We start from the raw sequence: 22158 nt of genomic DNA on the forward strand, positions 1-22158 counted from the left end.
AGACAACCAGTTGGGTAGTTAGTGCTATGAACTGTTTACATGGATAGAAGTCACTTAGAGATTCATGGAATTGAGAGATCAAAGCAAAACAAGACACACACACACACGCAAAAAGAAGAAGGTGCAGAACTGATTGTGGATGAGCAGTAGAAATGTGAGCAGAGAAATGAAGGTGAGAATGCCTGCAGGATGCCTGAGAAATAGTCGCTCTGTTTAGTGATGAAGCAGGAGGGAAGTTCAGGAAAGCTGATCTGGACCAGTTTGTGAAGCTTATTAAAGTCAAAGCTAAGACATTTAGGGTGAGAGTGGGAATGGATATGAGACACGTACACTGAAAACTTTATTGGGAATGGGGGATGAGAAAGTGGTGTTATTTTGCAAAGAGATGGTTTTGAGAGGCTTAGTTTAAGTTGTGGTTAGCATGGTTTTGGCTTAGAATGCTGTGGTCTTAGTCTAGGCTTCAGGTAATGAAGGCTGGAATCTGGGCTGTGGTAGTGGAAATTCATTAGTGAATGTTCTTTGGGAAAGAACCCCCTGCCAATGCAGGAAACTTGAGATGTGGGTTCAATTCCTGGATCAGGAAGATCCGTGGAGGAAGGCATGGCAACCCACTCCACTATTATTGCCTGGAGAATCCCACTGACAGAGGAGCTCAGCGGGCTACAGTCCAAGGGGTCTTGAAGAATCGGACACATCTGAAGTGACTTAGCATGCATGCACGCACTATGTGCTAAGGACTGTTCTAGTTTCTCAAGGGAAAGGTATGTATCAGACGTGATTCCTGCTCTCAAGTCACCCACAGTTTAGTGGAGGAATGTAAAAAAAACAAGTGTTACCTATGACAAATTCCATAAGCAAACTTGGAAGCTGACTGCAGGAAGAACCCTGGCCTAGAATAATGGTGGGGCCATTGAGGGCTTAGAGGGATTATGCAGGAGAAGCAGATCAGGGGTAGGAAGGGATGCCTGGCAGCTGGGTGTGTAGCAGGGTGTGAGGGAGATGCTCCAAGCCTCTCTGCTGCTCTCTCCCAGAGAATGGGGTGACAGGGGTCCCCTTTTTTGGGGATACTGGAACTAATATTACTGATACATTGTTCACAAGACCAGTGACTGAGGCATATAATGAATAAATACAAGATGATAGCCTTATTCCAAAGTGCCATCCCCATTAAGTGCCATCCCCATTAAAAATATTCGAGTATAGACCATTTGGGCAATCTCCAGGAGATAGTAAGGGACAGGGAGGCCTGGCATGCTGCAGTTCATGGGGTTGCAAAGAGGTGAACACAACTTATCAACTGAACAACAATAGTAGACTACTGAAAACAGAAATAAAAAGGGCAGATTTTAAAAGTTTTGTGAAATTTATTTAAATGCAGAAATCAGGTACATTGAATCAAATTTGCTTCTAATTGTGTATTGTTAGTAGCCCAGTCCTGTCAACTCTTTGCAGCCCCATGGACTGTAGCCTACCAGGCTTCCCTTAAATTGTAACTATTACTAATACCACTAGATGTCACAAAGATTCAGTTTTTAAAGGCCCTACACCTCTTGTGGCTGTGGCTTTGAAACATTCCTTTTTTGTACAGAATTAAGATTTTCTAGTATTAACCAGTATAATGAAATACTACTTTAAATTTTTTAAATTATTATGAAATACCCCAAATATACACAAGAGTACACAGAATAATTGGAGAAGGAAATTGCAACCCACTCCAGTATTCTTGATGGGAAAATCCCATGGACAGAGAACCCTGGTGGGCTGCAGTTCATGGGGTTGCAAAGAGTCGGACAAGACTGAAGTGACTTAGCACGCACAGCACACAGAATAATACAAGCAGTATCTTTTACCCCAACCCAGACCTAACAGATATTAACTTTTCATCATATATTTGACATTTCTCTCATTTCTTGCCCACAGATAACCATTCCCTTGAGATCAGTAAATGTACTGCCCAGGCATGCATCCCTGATGTTTTCATGCAAATGATTATTGATTTATTCAAAAGTAGCATTGATATTTTGGAGTGAGATTGAAACTTAATGTTAAATGGTATCAAACTATCATAGGTGTCATTCTGCATATTGCTTTTGTCATTCCTGCTATATTTTCAAGATTTATTTCTGCTAATTCATGAATACACTTCATTTATTTTAACTGTTGTACAATGTACCATTGTACCCACTCCTCTATTGGCAGCTGTTTAGACTGTTTTAAATGCTTTATTTGTAATATACATCTTTGTATGTATCTCTGTGGAAATGTGTGCACTTGAGGAAATCTGATTGTCTGCATACCATCCCTTGACACTTAGTGACACTCTATCCTACATCCCTTTCCAGAGAATCTATCAACTAGGGGCCATGTCCCTAGTATTCTGACACTATCTCCTACTGAATGACGCTGCTGCTGCTGCTGCTGCTGCTGCTGCTAAGTCGCTTCAGTCGTGTCCGACTCTGTGCGACCCCATAGATGGCAGCCCACTAGGCTCCCCTGTCCACGGGATTCTCCAGGCAAGAATACTGGAGTGGGTTGCCATTTCCTTCTCCAATGCATGAAAGTGAAAAGTGAAAGTGAAGTTGCTCAGTAGTGCTGAACTCTTAGCGACCCCATGGACCGCAGCCCACCCGGCTCCTCCGTCCATGGGATTTTCCAGGCAAGAGTAGCAGAGTGGGTTGCCATTGCCTTCTCCGACACTATGTCCTGTGGAACAGGGGAAAACTAGTATGTGAGAGCTTCTCTGGTGCAGTGATTCTGAAACTCAAGCATGCATCAGAATATTTGTGAAGTCTTTGAATGCACCCCTAGTAAGGCAGTAAGTCTGCACTAGGGCTGGAGAATTTGCATTTCTATTAAGCTACCGGGTGTGGTGTTGCTCTGGCTCAGCAATCACAGGTTGGAGAACTCTGCTCTGGGAGACACGAGACCCCCTTGTGTGATCCTGGTCCCTATTCTCAAGCGTCTAGATGATGGTAAATTGATTCCCCCGGCAGTCATGCGAGTGTTCCATGTAGTCCTACTGGCAGGATATGGGGTTCCTTGTGTGTCATTCCCTTCCAGTACTTGGTAATGTCACGCTTCAATGCCAGAACTGTAATGTGCTAGCTTCTTTGTCAATCTGAATTTTTCCTGATGTTTAGTGAGGTTACGAATCATCTCATGTTTACCGAACAATGGGTTTGCTGTTCTGAGAATTGCTTGTTCATATTATTTATTTATATTTTTTATTGATTTGTTTGTCATTTTCTTATTGACTTTCCTAGTTGTATGTATTGGGAAATCTCTCAGTTGGTGGGTTGCCTTTTAACTTGGTTTATGGTATTTCTTGTTTAGTAGAAATGTTTTATTTTAGTTAACTGTACCTTTTTTTCCATTCATGTTTTATGATTTTTTTGTCTTTTAACAAGTGAATGAAACATTATTAAGTCTGAAAAATTTATATCCAATCTGATTTAACAATTATCTTTATAAATTATTTCCATGTATTTTAATTTAAATTTTTCAAATTAATTTTCTTCAAGTATAGTAAATTGACAATTTAAAAATCAGGCTAAAGCATGATTTTATCAGTTATATTGAATAATAAAGTGAGTCTTCAGTTCAGTTCAGTCACTCATTCGTGTCCGACTCTTTGCGACCCCATGGACCGCAGCACGCCAGGTCTCCCTGTCCATCACCAACTCCCGGAGTTTACTCAAACCCACGTCCGTTGGGTCGGTGATACCATCCAGCCATCTCATCCTCTGTCGTCCCCTTCTCCTCCTGCCCTCAATCTTTCCCAGCATCAGGGTCTTTTCAAATGAGTCAGCTCTTTGCATCAGGTGGCCAAAGTATTGGGGTTTCAGCTTCAACAACAGCCCTTCCAATGAACATCCAGGACTGATCTCCTTTAGGATGGACTGGTTGGATCTCCTTGCAGTCCAAGGGACTCTCAAGAGTCTTCTCCAACACCACAGTTCAAAAGCATCAATTCTTCAGTGCTCAGCTTTCTTTATAGTCCAACTCTCACATCCATACATGACTACTGGAAAAACCATAGCCTTGACTAGACAGACCTTTGCTGACAAGGTGTGTTTCTGCTTTTTAATATGCTGCCTAGGTTGGTCATAACTTTCCTTCCAAAGAGTAAGCGTCTTTTAATTTTATGGCTGAAGTCACCATCTGCAGTGATTTTGGAGCCCCCCAGAATAAAGTCAGCCACTGTTTCCACTGTTTCCCCATCTATTCCCCATGAAGTGATGGGACTGGATGCCATGATCTTAGTTTTCTGAATGTTGAACTTTACGCCAACTTTTTTGCTCTCCTCTTTCACTTTCATCAAGAGGCTCTTTAGTTCTTCTTCACTTTCTGCCATAAGGGTGGTGTCATCTGCATATCTGAGGTTATTGATATTTCTCCTGGCAATCTTGATTCCAGCTTGTGCTTCATCCAGCCCAGCGTTTCTCATGATGTACTCTGCATATAAGTTAAATAAGCAGGGTGACAATATACAGCCTTAATATACTCCTTTTCTGATTCTAGTTAATAACTTGTCCATTGGTGATGTTGCTGAAATGATACTTTAAGTGCTAAAAATGAGCCTATTGTAGTATTAAAACCTCAGCCTACTTCCACCACTGCTAATATTTTTTGCCTTTTACTTTGATGATTAGGCACTTTCTTCAAGGAGAGAAGAAAAAGAGCTTTTGAATCAGATGGCTCCGAAGTATAATTTGGCATAGGAGAGTTTTACCAGGTGGGAGGTGTGCAGTGTGTGACTTTCAGGCTGGTAATGGTTGGTGGATTTTTCAAGTCATAAGAAATGCTGACCTACCCCAGGATGTCTCCTATGTGGCTCCGCTGCTTGGAGCAGCACCTCCTAGGTGTTTATTTGCATCCACAGTTTTGAAGTTCAGTTATCTCTGACGTTGTTGGCTCGTTTATTCAAAAGGAAGAGAGTGCTTACTGTGTGCCGGGCGTGGTGTGCAAGACACTTTGCAGTAGTATGTGTACTCCCTCTGCAAGGTAGGCATTTTCCTTGCTTTATGGGGGCAGAAATGGAAGTTCAGAGAGCTTTTTAAGCTTCTGGGACTCTCACTGCTAATCACTGAGAGAGCTGAGATATAAACCCAGATTTCTTTGCCTTTAGAACTTTCTTGCTACCACTGTGTTCTCTCAGTAACATTCTATCAGAGAATGTTTGTAGGCATTAATAGCTATTAATACTTTAGTGAGACTATTTGCTAAACTGGGAAACCTAGCTGAATTGGATATACTAGATGAACTGGATACACTAGCTGAATTGGTTACACTAGGGGAATACATGAACAGGTGGGCTGTTGCTGGAGGGTTTGAACTTGGTTGTAACACCTTCTGAGAGCCTGAAATACTGGTGCCCAAAGACTGCATGGGGTGGCAACTAGACAGGAGGAGTTTCACATCCTTTGACCTTTTTTCCTAGGGTAGTGCTTCTCAAATTTTAATTTCTTTTAAAAATTTTTATTTTTTTTAACTTTTTTGAACTTCTAATTTTTTACTGGAGTATAGCGAGTTAACAATGTTGTGATAGCCTCAGGTAGACAGGAAAGGGACTCAGCCACACTGGCGGGATTTTGTTAAAGCATAGATTCTAATTTCCGAGTCTAGGGTGGAGCCCTAACATTTTGGATTTCTAACAAGTGGGCAGGTGATGCTGAGGCTGCTCATGAAGGAACTGCAGTGAATAACAAAGGTCCAAGGTAGACTCAGAAGGCGTGTGTGTGGGGTCATGGACTGGAGAGGTTTGGTAGACACATGGGTGGCTGGAGGAGTTTGAGGGCTGAGCAGTAGTGCCGCAGTTTCAAGGAGGGTGGTGGAGGCTGGGCAGTGGTGGTGGGCGAGGTGGGTGGTAGGCCCTCTGCTGCAGGTTCAGAGCCTGGGCTGAGCAGTGTCACTTGTCCATTATGGTGTCTGGTGAGTCACTGGATGTGGTGCTGCAGTACAGGTGATCCTTCTGTCTCAGAAGCCAGTGAAAGCAGATCATGCTGAGCAGTGGAATTAGAGATGTGTTTGTTTCATCGTCCAAGGACCCTTTGGGTATAATTCTGGAGCATTCAATGGCAAACTTTCTGCACCTGAGGCTATGAGAGGCATAAATAAACAACCACAACTTTGTGAGTACTTACTTTTTTATTATCTTGAATTAGGGAAGAGTTGAAGCACTTTTAATAGGCAACACAGTGTGGGTAAAGGAGAGAATACTTATAGTTGGAAGGACTGAGTTTGAGCGTGGTGTCACTTAGCAGTTGTGTGGCCCAAACTAAATCATGGAATCTCCCTGGACTTCCTCCTCTGTTAAATGGGGATGGCAGCCTGCTCAGTTACTGTGAGAGCTGACATTTACAGGAGTGCTTTGTAAACTGCAAGACTTTCTGTATATATTTATTAATATGGAATATTTACATCAGAGACAGTAGGAATGGAAGGCTGCTTCCACTTAGGTGTGTGTTGCTTTTCCAAATAGGTTTTTAGAATCTGTCCTCAGCCCCCCAAATAAGACAGTTTTGTAGACATTCCCAAACATGAAATACTTCTGATCCAACTTTATTTACTTTTGGATGGGAGGCCTAAATTAACTAAATAATTATTTTAGTTTCTTATTTCATTTAAAATATTTAGATCTCAACAACACTGTTCAGTTATATAAAAATATTTTCTAGAGTAAATAAGGGCTTTCCTTGTAGCTCAGTCAGTGAAGAATCTGCCTGCCTATGCAGGAGACCTAGGTTCGATCCCTAGGTCAGGAAGATCCCCTGGAGGAGGAAATGGCAACCCACTACAGTATCCTTGCCTGGAAAATTCCATGGACAGAGGAGCCTGGTGGGCTGCAGTTCATGGAGTCGCAAAGAGTTAGGCACGACTGAGTGACTAACACTTCACTTCAGAGTAAATAAGGGAAAGACAGAATATTGAGAGACACTAAAGCCAGATGACTTAATGACTGTGATTTTCTTTTTCTACAGTTTTTGCCTCTAAAGTGTTTAGGTTTTGGGGATGGAGATTTGTTTAGCAAAGAAACTGTATTCTGGGGGAAAAGTGACAGCTTCATTCTTTTCCATACTCTTTGGCTGTGTTGTGAAACTGTAGGTCAGCGATTTAACCCCATTAAGTAAATTGTGGACTGAGGTCAGGTCACTGTCAATCCACACACTTTGCCGATTTCCTACCAGTATTGATGAGTTTAGAGGGAAGGACATGATATTTTAAATTTCTAAGGTCAGTTGGGATAACCTGCAATTTTTAAAATAGAACTTATTTATAATGACTGACTACAGCCATGCTGATTTTAATCAAAATGGAAGTTATATGCATACATGTAGTCTGTAGTCCTTAGGGTCCTTAGCCTATGCTGACAGATGTCTAGATACATCTTAGCTAACTTCTCAGTTTAGAGTTGAGAGGGGATGGCTAATTTCTTGAAATCATGTATAGTATATTTAACATTCATATTGATTGCTGTGAATTGATTCTTAGATTTGACTCATTATTTTTCTACTTTAAAAATGCTAAATCATCTACAGCAAAGCAATTTTTAGCTGAGTAGAGGGCTCCATAGGAGCGCACGGGATTTGTGATTCCCTGTCTAACAACTGGGCCTCTGTAACCCGCCCCTTCCTTCCCTCGAGCGAGACATCTCTATGTTGGGAGATCAGTGGGCCAATCCCATGCTGCTCTTCCGTCCCACCCATCTTCCTGCTTTTTCCTCCGAAATTACTGGCTGACATTAAACATACCCGTGCTGGCTCCGTTTTCACTTCAGTTATGTATTTACCTTGGCAAGTGTGCTTGCTTATGTAAAATGAGTAGTGTTTATTTCATGATAACAGTAACCTTCAGAATATTAGTTTTTAAATATAGAATCACATGCTTATAGAAATTCTTGTAGAAATGGCTTTATTGATCAGAGTATGGGATTATCTTAATACTTTATGTCTGTAAAGACTTTCAGTTTTCTGGAGGCTCATTTAACACAACCTGACCCGTTGAGTAAGACATGGGGAATGTGCGTAACAGGCAGTGCTGGCATATTTGCAGGGTAGGAGGCTGGCGCAAGTCCCTGAGAGCGCGCAGTCCTCCCCAGAGCGTCAGCACTCACTCGCCTCCTGGCAGGATCTAGTTCATCCTGAGAACACCCTGCGTTGGTATTTACTGTCATTGTCTCTCTGCTGTGGCATCCCGTGTGTTCACCCAGGTCAGTCACTTGGAAGTGATCCCTGAATCCTCCCACCTTTTTGCTTCCTACGTCCAATGAGGTATCAAATCCCACTTCTGCTTTCTACCTATGCCAAGTAATCTCTCTGCCTCTGGGACAGACAGCTCTAGTTCAGTTTAGTCAGTTCAGTTGCTAAGTCGTGTCCAGCTCTTTGCGACCCCATGAACCGCAGCACGCCAGGCCTCCCTGTCCATCACCAACTTCCGGAGGTTACCCCAACTCAAGTCCATTGAGTCGGTGATGCCATCCAACCGTCTCATCCTCTGTTGTCCCCTTGGGTGGGCATAAAACAGTAGCAGCAGCTGGCAAAATGGTTTCCATAGAAAGTCTCATCCATGCACATCTTTTTTTTTTTAATTTAAATTTATTTTTAACTGGAAGATAATTGCTTTACAATATTGTGTTGGCTTCTGCCATATATCAACAAGAATCTGTCATAGGCATAAGAATGTCCACTCCCTCCTGAACCTCCCTCCCACCTCCTACCCCATTCCACCCCTGTAGGTTGCCACAGAGCACGGGAGTTGAGCTCTCTGTTTCATACAGCAAATTTCCACTGGCTATCTAATTCACATGTAGTAATAATGTATATGTTTCAGTGTTACTTTCTCATTTCCAGGCACAGGCTTGAAGCCCTTCATCAACTTCCCTTTGTAACCAGGAAAAAGTCTAGACTCCTTACAGGAACAGAGCTCTTCGTGATCTAGCCCCTGCCACCACATCTAGTCTTCTCTCTGGCATTTCCCCAGCCCATATCCCAGCCTCACCAAATAACTTGAAATATCACAAAGGCCTCATACTCTCTCTAGCTGTGGGTCTCTGTAAATGATCTTCCCAGTGCCTGGAACATTTTCTCCCGGTGTTGCCTGGAATATTCAGGAGGGCCTGCTCTATTCCTGATATGGAGTAGGCATTTAGTTCATATTCACAGAATGAACGCCTAGCAGTCATATATGAACGGGGAAAAATGGTAGATGCGTGGGTCCCTGGGCAGCCTGGGGGAGCCTGTCCTGGCAGCTACCCTGCTCCCTTCCTACCACTGCTGAGACGGCAGCCCATCAGGGCATGCAGCTTCCTATCCACGTCTTGTCCCTCTGCACAGACTGGCTTACGGAGAGATGACAGCTAGCCTGATCTTCCGGTGTAAACTTAAACTCAGAGGAATTATTCCTGCTAAGGCCAGGGGCTGCTAGAGATTTAGCTCCAGAGCGGCCTCTTCCTCTTCTTTGGAATTCTTGCTCCTTGGCTGTCAATTGTCAGGTTGTATGGTCTTCAGTCTGGGCCTTTAACTTCTCAAAGAGTTTTCTTCCTCTTGTGTTTTTTAAATAATTTTATGTATTTAGTTGGCTATATTTGGCTGTGCTGGGTTTTCATCTGTCTGTGGGTCCTCTCTGGTTGTGGCCAGCGGGGGCTAAGCTCTAGCTGGAGTGCATAAGCCTCTGGTTGTGCTGGCTTCTCTTGCTGCGGAGCGCGGGCTCTAGAGCGTGCAGGCTCAATAGCTGTGGCGCATGGGCTGAGCTGCCCCGAGGCATGTGAGATCTTCCTGGATAAGGGATTGAACCCATGTCCCCTGCATTGTGAGGCGGACTCAACCGCTGCACCACCAGGGAAGCCCTCACAGGTTTTTCTCAAGAAGATAATTTGTAATTTCGAAAGTGGTGACACTTTTTTCTGCGGCTTGACAATGCCTTCGTGTTATTTCTTTTGCTTTCTGCTGCACTGTCAGCTCCTTGATGTCAGGAGTCATGCTGGGTTTTGTTTTGCTGGTTGTATTTCCAGAGACTAGAGCAGTATCTGAAGCATGACATAGTAGGTGCTCGGTAAATAATTCAGTGAGTCATGTGAATGAATATAGGGGTGAAGGAGCTGAGGTGAATTTTCAATTTTTAAAAATGTTTAGAACTCTTCTTGATTTACAAAATTATTGCAGAGTTAGTACAGAGTTTCTGTATACGCTGAATCCCCATTCCCCTATTATTAGCATCTTACAGTGTTACTGGAGCTCTTTCTCGCGCTCTTCCCTCTGTGATCCTTCCAGTTTTTTCCCCACTCTGGGCCTGTCCTTTTAATCTGTTGTGCAGAAAACTGGCTTTTAGTTGCCCTGCTCTGCTGTACGCTTTGTATGGCTAAGCCTGCACCTGGGATTTAGCTAGGTGCCTAAGAAAAAACGACAGGGATTGGTCCCACTTTCTTGGGATTACAGCTCCTCCATTTGGAGAGAAATTTCCCCTCCTTCAGGATTTTAGGTGCCTACAGGCCCAGCTGCTAATTTTGTCACCCTGGAATTGTCTAGGGGCAGGGGCTCCAGAGAATGGAAAAAGGAAAAGAAGTACAAACGATTTCCCTCCACTGTCTCAACTTAGGAATCCCTTTTCCTGCTCTTGAGTCAATAAAAGGGCCTCTTCCAGAGCTTTCTCTGTGTGCACCCCGACACCCACTCCTGAGTTTTGTGCTGCCTTGGGGCCAAGATACAGGAGCGGTGAAAACCAGGGAACCTCCCTGCCTTTTCCGTGATACTTTGAATTTTGGTCTCTTCCCCTATCTGTCTACTACTGTTTATTTTGCAGAATCCTCAGATAGCTACTTCATGTATTCTGTGAAGATGTTATAGCTGCATTCAGTGAGAGAGACAGGGAAGAGCCTGCTTATTGTCCTTCCCCATCTCATCTGGAACTAGGACTCAGAAGGTTTAATTAACTCTCAGATTTTTAATCTAAGTAACACATACAGGGGACTATACTATAGAGATACATGGATATATTTCCTTCAGGAGAAAATATGCCAACATATTAATCATGCTCATCAATCTATGAATGGAAGGATATAATATATTATTTTTCTTTTCTGTATTTTCTGAAATTTTCCCGCAGCTACCATAAATTACACCAGAATAAAACTCAACTTATATTTTTTTTTTGGAAGGCCTACTATGGTTGAGCGCTATAATTAGAACCCCACAGCACCATTTAATCTGAAACGTTTTGCTTTTATTTCTCTATGAGAAACGAACCTAAAACAGCCCAGAAGTTTGGGAATGATGTATTGCTTTCTAGTTTTGGAAACATTTTGTTTATGCCAGTATCAGACACTGTTTTCATTACTGTAGCTTCTGTAGCTGAAATTGGAAAATGTGTTTGTGTCCTCCGACCTCATTTTTCTTTTTCAAGATTGTTTGGCTATTTGAGATCTTTTTCAATTCTGTATTAATTTTAATATAAGCCTTTATAATTCTGCAATAGATGCCTCTGGGATTTTGACAGAGATTGCATTGAATCTGTAGATTGTTTTGGGTTCTATTGCCATCTTAATGATTTGTTTTCAAAGTCATAAATATGGGATGTGTTTCCATTTAAATTTATTTCAGAAATTTTTAGTAGTTTTCCACTGTAAAACCTTGAACCCTGTTAAATTTTTATTTTATTATTTCTGATGCTATTGTAAATGGAATCATTTTCTTAATTTCCTTTTCATGTTATTCATTGATAGTATATAGAAATAACTGATTTTTGTGTTTATTATATACCCCAAAGTTTTGCTGAATTGGTGTATAAGCCCTAATAGTGTACTTTTGTGTGGATTCTTTAAATTTTCCGTATACAAGGTGATGTCATCTGTAAATAGAGACAGTTTTATTCTTCCTCTGCAGTTTCAGTGCCTTTTATTTGTTTATTTTTTCTTGCCCATTTGCTCTGACTAGAATTTCCAGTGCATTGTTGAATAAAAGTGGTGAAAATGGGTATCCTTCTCTTGTTTCTTATCTTGGGGCGGGGGGAAGCTTTGAGTTATTTACCATTGAGTATAATGTGAGCTGTAGGTTTTCCAAAAATGCTATTTATCATGTTGAGGAAGTTCCTTATACTCCAAATTTGTTGAATATTTTTATCACTTTGATTTTTCAAGTCCTTTTTCTGCATCAAATGAGATGATTATGTGTTTTTTCCCCTTCATTCTAGCACTATAGTGTATTACACTGATTTTCATATTTAACCACCCTTGCATTTCTAGGTAAATCAACTTTGGTAATGATGTATCTTTCTCTTAATATGTTGCTGAAACATGTTTGCTAGTGTTTTGCTAAGACTCATTCATCCATATTCATAAGGGATGTTGGTCTATGGTTTTCTTCTCTTCTGATATCTTAGTTTGTCTTGGTATCAGTGTAATGTTGGCCAGATAGAATGAGTTAGGAAGTATTGCCTCCTCTTTTATATTTTGGAAGAATTTGGGAAGGATTGGTGTTAAGTATCCTTTAAGTATTTGGGGAACTTCAACAGTGAAATCGTCTGGATCTGGGGTTTTCTTTATTGGAAGGTTTTTGATTGGCAATCAATCTCTTGTTAAGTTTTTTTTCCTTCAGATGTTCTATTTCTTTTTAAGTCAATTTTGTTTGTGTTTCAAGAAATTTGCTTACTTCTTCCAGTTATCTAATTTGGTTACAGTTCTTGTATGCTCTTATAGTCCTTTTCACTTCCATAAGGTCTGTACTAATGTCACCAACTTTATTTCTGCTTTTAAAAACTCCAGTCTTCTCTCTTTGGTGTCTTTTGGTCCATTGAGCTAAATGTTTATCAATTTTGATTTTTTTGAAAGAACCAACTTTTTGTTGATTCTATTTTGTGTTCCTGTTCTCTCTTTCATTTATCTCTGTTCTAATCCCCGTTATGTTATTCCTCTGCTAGATTTGGGTCTAATGTGCTATTTTCCCCTAGATTTTCAAGGTGTAAAATTAAGTTATTGGCTTGGGATCTTTAAAAAAATATATATATAAGCATTTAAAATTATACATTTCACTCTGAGCACTGCTTTTGGCTGCATAACAAATTCTGTAATGTTAATTTTCCTTCACGTCAGAGTATGTTTTAATTTCATATGTAATTTTTTTTGATTCATTTTTATTCAAGATTGTGCAGGTTAATTCTCATGTTTTGGTGAATTTCCTAGCTTCCTTCTGTTACTGATGTCTCTCTTCATTCCATTGTAGTCAAAAAAGATTCCTTGTGTGATTTCAGTCTTTTCAGATGCATTGAAAGTTCTGTCACCTAACACATGGTCTACTCCAGAGAATATTCCATGTTCACTTGAGAATAATCTATATTCTACTTTCAAATGGACTTTTCCATGTACATTAGTTAGGTCTAGTTGGTCTACAGTGTTCTTCAAGTCCTCTCTTTCTGTATTGATCTTCTGTTTAGTTACTCTACATATTATTAAAAATGAATACTTCAAATAGTTGAAATCTCCAACTATTTCTACCTTCTACCTTTAATTATGTCAGTTTTGCCCTGTATATTTTGGAAAGGCAATGCCAAAAAATGCTCAAACTACCACACAATTGCACTCATCTCACACGCTAGTAAAGTAATGCTCAAACTTCTCCAAGCCAGGCTTCAGCAATACATGAACTGTGAACTCCCTGATGTTCAAGCTGGTTTTAGAAAAGGCAGAGGAACCAGAGATCAAATTGCCAACATCCGCTGGATCATGGAAAAAGCAAGAGAGTTCCAGAAAAACATCTACTTCTGCTTTATTGACTATGCCAAAGCCTTTGACTGTGTGGATCACAATAAACTGTGGAAAATTCTGAGAGAGATGGGAATACCAGACCACCTGACCTGCCTCTTGAGAAACCTATATGCAGGTCAGAAAGCAACAGTTAGAACTGAACATGGAACAACAGACTGGTTCCAAATAGGAAAAGGAGTACGTCAAGGCTGTATATTGTCACCCTGCTTATTTAACTGATATGCAGAGTACATATGAGAAACGCTGGACTGGAAGAAACAAAAGCTGGAATCAAGATTGCTGGGAGAAATATCAATAACCTCAGATATGCAGATGATACCACCCTTATGGCAGAAAGTGAAGAGGAACTAAAAAGCCTCTTGATGAAAGAGAAAGAGGAGAGTGAAAAAGTTGGCTTAAAGCTTAACATTCAGAAAACGAAGATCATGGCATCTGGTCCCATCACTTCATGGGAAATAGATGGGAAAACAGTGAAAACAGTGTCAGACTTTATTTTTCCGGGCTCCAAAATCACTGCAGATGGTGATTGCAGCCATGAAATTAAAAGACGCTTACTCCTTGGAAGAAAAGTTATGACCAACCTAGATAGCATATTGAAAAGCAGAGACATTAGTTTGCTACCGAAGGTCGGTCTAGTCAAGGCTATGGTTTTTCTAGTAGTCATGTATGGATGTGAGAGTTGGACTGTGAAGAAGGCTGCGTGCCAAAGAATCAATGTGTTTGAACTGTGGTGTTAGAGAACTCTTGAGAGTCCCTTGGACTGCAAGGAGATCCAACCAGTCCATCCTAAAGGAGATCAGTCCTGGGTGTTCATTGGAAGGACTGATGCTGAGGCTGAAACTCCAATACTTTGGCCACCTCATGCAAAGAGTTGACTCACTGGAAAAGACCCTGATGCTGGGAAGGATTTGGGGAGAGGAGGAGAAGGGGACAACAGAGGATGAGATGGCTGGATGGCACCACCGACTTGATGGACGTGAGTCTGAGTAAACTCTGGGAGTTGGTGATGGACAGGGAGGCCTGGCATGCTGTGATTCATGGGGTCGCAAAGCGTCGGACAGGACTGAGCAACTGAACTGAACTGAATTGGCTTATCTTCATATTCACTGACTCTTTTGTCTGCCTAAATGTGCTGCTGAACCCCTCTAATGAATTTTTAATTTCCGTTGTTATACTTTTGAGCTCCAAAATTCCCACTAGGTTTATTTTTAAAATTTTGTCACTTTATTGATATTCTCTATTTGGTGAGACACTATGCTGACTTCCTTTAATGTTTTTCATCTATGGTTTCTTTGTATCTTTGAGAATATATAAGACAGTTCATTTTAAGTCTTTGTTCCAGTAAGTATGAGTAAGTACAATGCAGGTGCTTCCTCAAAGGCAGTTTCTATTCGTTTCTTTTTCCCCCCATTGCACAAGGGCTATACTTTTTTGTTTCTTTTTGTGCCTAGTAAATTTTTATTGGAAAATGGACATTTTTTAATGTTATAATGTGACAACTCTGGAAAAAGATCTTCTCCTCTCCCTGCACTTGCTGTTGCCATTTGTTGGGTCGCTGTTTCATGTTTTCCTGAACTATTTTGTGTTCTGCACTTTTGTCCTGTGTGAAGTCTGTGTTTCATTAGCTTGGTGGCTGGCCATTGTTTTGACAGAGATTCCTTATATACCAGGATCCTAGAAAATAGAAAAATGCCCTCCCAGTCTTTGCGGATTGTCTCCGACTTAGGATATTCTTCAGTGCTTATTAGGGCATCTGTAACTCTGCCTTACCCTCACCTTCCTGTCTTGAGAAGCCTGAAGTTCAGCCCCAGAAGATAATACATGGTCTTCCCCTTGTTATTTTTGACATTTAGAGATTCCTCAGGGGTAAATCACTTTCACTTTTCACGTTCATGCATTGGAGAAGGAAATGGCAACCCACTCCAGTGTTCTTGCCTGGAAAATCCCAGGGCCAGCGGAGCCTGGTGGGCTGCCGTCTGTGGGGTCGCACAGAGTTGGACACGACTGAAGCGACTTAGCAGCAGCAGCAGGGGTAAATCTAGCTGAAAGTGGTATTTTCAAAGCCAAGTTTCTTCAGAGGTTTGTCAGCAAAGCTTTAGAGTTGAAGGTTGTTGCATGGAAATGAGATCAACTTTGGGCCTTTGACACACTGTATTGGGCATAGGTAATCAGTGGGGCTGGGTTGGGGGACATTAGGACAATTCATGTGTAAGGGAGAATGGGACAGTCTGTGCATAACGGAGGCTTTAATTTGAGTTTATGATGGTAGATTAGGGCTATGTAGTTCTTGTGGGTTCAGCTTTCTAGATAATTACATTGTTGCTAATATCTGCCAGTTCCATCTGCAAAGGACAGATTGATGCTGCTATTTTGACTCTTGGTTGCAGAGCTGTTTCTGTTCTCTGCTGCTGCTGCTGCTGCTGCTGCTGCTAAGTCGCCTCAGTCATGTCCGACTCTGTGCGACCCCATAGACAGCAGCCCACCAGGCTCCCCAGTCCCTGGGATTCTCCAGGCAAGAACACTGGAGTGGGTTGCCATTTCCATCTCCAATGCATGAAAGTGAAAAGTGAAAGGGAAGTTTCTCAGTCGCTAACTGGGTAAAATTTATTGCAAAAGGGAAATCTTTGATCTAGCTCAGTGTTACCAGGGCCTTGCATTTTGTCTTCTTTTTAAAAGCATGCCAATGATTAATATTTTCTCTGCAGCATCATGGTGACATTAAATAATTAGAGAAGTTGAAAATATCCAGCCACTGGGAGCTGACTGGTTAAATAATGTATTTTATAGCCTCATGTGGGATACTAGTCAAGTGCTAAAAATGAGATGTAAAAAGAGGACAAAAGTATATTGTCGAAAAGAAATAACAAGATGCAAATAACATACATATAGCTATCTACTCTTTTTCCAGGAGAAAATCATGTACATAAACATATAAGGTGCTTGTGTGCTCACTCAGTTGTGTCACCCTGCAGCCCCATGAACTGTAGTCAGTCCACCAGGCTCCTCTGTCCATGGGATTTCCCAGGCAAGAATACTAGAGTGGGTTGCCACTTCTACTCCAGGGGTTCTTTCTGACCCAGGGGTTGAACCTGCTGATGCCTCCTGGGAAGCCCCTATAAGGCGCTTAGGTAATATTTTATCACATCCTTATTATGTGCTAGCAGTATGCTTGGTACTTAACATGCCCATGTGATCTCGTATAGTTCTGACAACAATGCTATGAGGTAGGTAATTATTTAACCCCCTTTAAAAGATGAGGAAACAGCACCCTTAAGAGGGTAAGAAACCCACCCCAGGGTGCATAGAGGATTAGAGGCAAACAGGACCCCAGCCCTGAAGCCTATACTCCTAACCACTGTGTTCTGTGCACTTTTTGTTAACATTCATCTGCTGAAAGAGCATATGGTGGCCTAGTATTTAGTAGGAATGTCATATGAGACTCATATAAAGTGGATTCTCAACTAGGTGCCTTCCAGATCCCTCCCTCCCTGTGAATCTGTGTCCAGGCTGCAGAAGCCTCCTGCATATGTTTCTGAAGTGCTACTTCTCTGGACAGGACATTGTCCCTTCCACTTCCGTTCACTCCCCCTCAGCCACCCCCTGCCTTTTTACCCCATGATGCTGTTATTCATTTTGGAGTTCAGAGGGCAGTTAGCCTGCTTTGTTTTCTGACTTCTTGCTAGCTCTAGGGATCTGGATGCACACCTTGTTCTTAAAGCGTGGGAGGGGGGTTCAGGATGGGGAACACGTGTACACCCATGGCGGATTCATGTTGATGTTTGGCAAAACCAATACAATATTGTAATTAGCCTCCAATTAAAATAAATAAATTTAAATGAAAAAATAAAATGCAGAGTCATCACTTTGCCAACAAAGGAAAAAAAGAAAAAAGAACATAATGACTATAGTTGTTAACTGCTAGTGTAATCCAGGTCTACAGCTTGCATTAAACATTAGCTCATATCGCCTCCAGGTTTGAAACCAATGTACCCAGAAGAAATTTACAAAGGGACAATGATGTTGAAATATTTTAAGTGCAAACAGGATTCCTGTGTGTTGACAGGGACAAGGCCATGTTGTCTAAAGTCCCTATATTGATTCCTAGTTTTCCATTCCTTTCCAGCGGCCTTTTCCCCTTTGGACGTTCTGCAATCTTGTGACTGAGCATTCCAGCTCCCTCTTTGTGAAATGCCTCTGATTGAACGTGTATATATAAAATCTCTTATTTTGTCCCAGCAGGGGTGACTTTAATATGGAGGGATAGTACTGCCACTGTTGACCGTGGAGGGGTAGTACTGCCACTCTTGACCAGTTGGAAAACTTAGAATTTGGAGCACTGGAAAAATTTTTTTTAATGTTCATCTTCTAAGTAAAGAGGGAATTCGGTTGCCAGAATTATTAGTTCATACAACCGTGTTCTACTCTTTGCTTCCCACAGAGCAATGTTTGGTGCATGAGGTTTTGGTTGATTACGTTTTATTGCATTCTAGTGGGAACCAGTTTCTCCACCCATTCTCACTCTCTGTGCTTTCAATTCCCTTTTGTTCCTTGGGTCAAAGGATGCAGTTAGACCTGAGAGCTGGAGAGAGTGAAGTAAAAGATGCTGGCATTTAATGCAAGAATTGGTTCAGTATATAATCCTACTTATTTTCTTGGTCAAAGCAAAAATAATGCAGATCTTGCCAGAAGGATGTTTCTCAAGTGTATAGGACCTAATGTGTAAATGCTTAGTTTATCATATGGAAGCTTTGGGAAACTGGAGTCTGATAATTTCCCTATAATGAATCTGCCTCTCAGGATTTTTTTTTCCCAAAAATCATTGTTCTCCATAGCCTATCTAGATATTTTTTAACATCTTGCTTGTTAATGTGACTGCCAGCATCTTAGAGAAGTTGACAGTTTATGTGATTTCTATTAGCAGAAAAAAAGTGGGCTCAAAAGCTTTTTCTCTAAATGAATCTATTGTTGAATGTCTAAACTGGCTCAGAATACAGGTGCATGCTCTGTTCTGAGAAGGTAGAAGAAGGGGACAAGCCCAATCCAGACAAGGTATGTGGGCGGAGGAGGCCGGGAACACAGAAGCGACGGCCAGCCACCCTGTGCTGTGATCTCAGCCTAAACCGTCTCCCTGGGAAGGAGTTTCTTACTTCCTATTTGTATCCCTGGGCAACCACAGACCCCCACCTCCTACGTGGGATGTTAGCTTTGGAGCACTGAGGAGATGAGCTGCAGAGCTAAGGCAGAGTCCCAGAGGAGCTTCAGTTCTGCAGAGTCTATGCAGCCTTCTTTGCCATACATTGATCACACGCTTAGGGCTTGGGAGATGAGAGCTGAGGGCTAAAATTCCACAAGGTAAGAAGACCCCCTCTCCCAGAAAATGGACTCCTCCAGTTTTCTCACATGACTATTGAGGTACTTTCACTTTTCCATATATAGGAGTCCCTCAGGAGCAAGCTCTGGCCAGTCAGAGGGAGTGACACACCCCTCTCCAGTCCCTCCTCTTCGCCCATCCGCACCTTTACTCTCACGTGCTTGTGGGCACTTAGGCAGAAGTGAGCCCGGTGGCTCTGCCAAAGACGAGCCTGTTGGGTTTAAAGGAGGAAAATTAAAAAAACCTTAGGCCAGGTCCCAACATTAAAATTGTTACCTCGAAGAAGCTGAGTGGAGAAGTGTGAAGAGATGAATGGACCAGTGGATGGCCTGTGTGATCATTCTCTAAGTGAGGAAGGAGCATTCATGTTCACATCGGAATCTGTAGGAGAGGGGCACCCGGGTGAGTAGGTGGTCTTGGACAGATGGCAACCTATACACGGTAGGGGGCTGTTACTAAAGGCCTGGAAAACAATGTGCATAAATTACTATCAAGGATCTCAAGAAGAGCAATATGCAATCTTTTTTATTTTATTGCAGTTTTGTAAAACAGTCACTTGTTATGCAAATAATAGATTGTAAGTTAATGAAGCCAAGGGTCTGTGCTGCTGCCCACCACCAGCGTTTCCTTGGGGCTACAATAGAGAATATATGGTTGCTTGGATAAACATATTATGTGTGTAGAATGTATCATCAGGTATTCACTTTATACAGAGTTTTGTTTTGTTTTCTGGTAAAGCTTTTTTTTTAATCAATGAGCAGCTTAAGTCAACAGAGAATGTTCCCACAAACAAGTCCACGGGTCACTAAGTTTTGAATGTAAAGCATGTAGAGTTTAGAAATGAACAGCAGTGCATTCTAATAGGGGCTGAGACAGATCTCTAGGTCCTGCAAGAAAATCCCAGCATTTATTTTTTGTGATCTCTAAAAAGTGTGATGTGGAGAAATGAGAGAGGCTTCCGTGAGGACCACGATGGGAGCCTCCAGTTTCTGGGACAGTGGTTCTCAGACTTCAGGGTGCCTCACCATCACCCAGTGGGCTTGTTAGAACACAGAGTGCTGGCCCCACCCCCAGAGTTCCTGATTTAATACGTCTTGGGTGAGGCTCAAGAATCTGTGTTCTGAAGAAGTTCCCAGGCAATGCTGACACTGCTGATGTGGGAGCCACACTCTGCGGACCACTGATCTAGGAGAACCCTGGGGGCCAGACACACTGATTTATGCTTTTAAGCACCTCTTCAAAATTCACCAGAGTATTTAAACTTTTTGGTGACTTATCATCATCGAGTTTAACTTTTTTTCATCTTCCTCATCCTTGCTATTTCTCAAAGAGCTCTAATTTTTATACCTTGTAACTCAGCTTTAGATATCTCAGTGCGCTGCCCCCTTCCATATGCTTTAGCCACTGGTTCTCAACTGGGGAAAGTTTTGCAACCCTTTTCCCCTAAGGGCGTTTTGTAATATCTGGAAACATTTTTTGGTTGTTACAGCTATTCCAGGGGGTCGAGGCATGGCCTGATACTGGCAGTTAGTGGAGAGAGGCCAGGTGTGCTTCTAAACACAAGACCATCCCCCACAGCAAAGAAATTTTCCAGCCCAAAATGTCAATAGTGCTGCTGAGAAATCTTGGCTTAAACTGAATGTTGTTTGTAGCTTAGCTCATTTCAATGTAAATAGCATCTTTCATTCTGCATGACTTTATAAACTCCTAGGGTTACTTTACTCATAGCCTCAGATTCTCTGCCGTGTCTGGTGTATTCTGGACAGCTCCATGACTTATTAAGGCCATCTACAGGTCAGAAAATGGCCATATATAGAAGTTGCTCCATGTGGAGGAAGAGGGTGCTTTTTCACAAACAGTGGCCAGTGGTCCCATTGTACACACAGCTATGTGCTCAGTGGACAGAAAATGGAAATTCTATTCAGTTGACTATTTTGTCTGCTTAATGGCAGCGCTTCAGTTGTCTGATTTAGCTTACCACTGTACATTAGCTGTCCATGTAAAACAGATTTCTTGGTGGTTTTCTTCTTGTCATTCCAGTGCTGAATTCCTCTCCATCAGAAAGATAAGATTAATGCTTCCTTTTCAACTTCCAAGAAAACTATTAGCTATCTTAAGGCTACTAAGTGATATTGATAGAAAATTTGAAAGCCTTACACAGTTGAGAAAGGCCCTCCTAAGGCATTATCTTAATCTACGCAGCTATCTTAGTACCCTTGCTCAACTCCAGTTTATCCCTAATATCCCTACCCCATTTCCCTGTGTGCACTGGAAAATGTGACCTGTGTCCTCTGAGTGAGCAGAGTCGCCCATGATCAGCATGTGAGTGGCTCCTAGGAGTCCTGATGGCTGGGTCTAAAGTGATAGTTGAGCAGTAGGAGGCCTTTACTGGTAGGTGGTTGCAGGGGCATGAACTCAGGCAAACCTTGATTTATAACCAGGATCAGCAGGGAGATGGAAAAACTCAAATATATATTTAGTAGCAGCTTCTGAAGGAAAGATTAGAGAATTAACCTTCAGATTAACATTTTAACTACAGAATTTCATATGTACTTTCAAAATCAGAAATGCTTGATTCTGGGCCTGCCTTCTTAATTTAAAAACTTATAAAATGACAAAAGGGACACAAGGAAATTTGAGAGGTGATGGTTGTATATTAAATCTTAATTGTGGTGATGATAACACAAGTATGTACATATGACCAAACTTGCCAAATTTACATACATTAATTATATGCAAATTTTTATATATCAATTATACTCCAATAAGTCTGGGAAAAATCTTATTAACTTACTAAGAGTGGACTCTGTAGGTATTTTGAACACTAAACAAGATGTAATATGTGCAAATAGACGTCACTTTTATTTCTGAGTTTGTAAACATTGGCAGTACACATAACTCCAGAGCAAGAGTGGATTTCTCCAGTGTCTACATGCTCGACCATGAGGAGTCTTTTTTTAAATTATTTATTTTGGCTGCACTGGGTCTTCGTTGCTGTGCATGGTTTTTGTCTAGGTGCAGTGAGAGGGGGCTA

General features: G+C 41.6%; 1 protein-coding gene across 2 annotated transcripts in view; it reads left to right on the top strand.

The window, feature by feature from the left end:
• Window positions 1-6025: 6025 nt before the first annotated feature.
• Window positions 6026-22158, top strand: part of MAT1A (methionine adenosyltransferase 1A) — a 28816-nt gene continuing 12683 nt past the window's right edge. Inside the window, exon 1 of one of the 2 annotated variants that reach the window (XM_068981897.1) lies at window positions 6026-6131. In XM_068981897.1, coding sequence (XP_068837998.1) covers window positions 6101-6131 — 31 coding nt within the window. In that variant the 5' untranslated portion in view covers window positions 6026-6100. Of the gene's footprint in view, window positions 6132-19242; window positions 19527-22158 lie in introns of those variants that run through there. The other variant, XM_068981896.1, reaches the window with a different exon arrangement.

The sequence above is a fragment of the Capricornis sumatraensis genome, chromosome 10, assembly GCF_032405125.1.
Source record: "Capricornis sumatraensis isolate serow.1 chromosome 10, serow.2, whole genome shotgun sequence".
In the NCBI taxonomy this organism is placed as follows: Eukaryota; Metazoa; Chordata; class Mammalia; order Artiodactyla; family Bovidae; genus Capricornis; species Capricornis sumatraensis.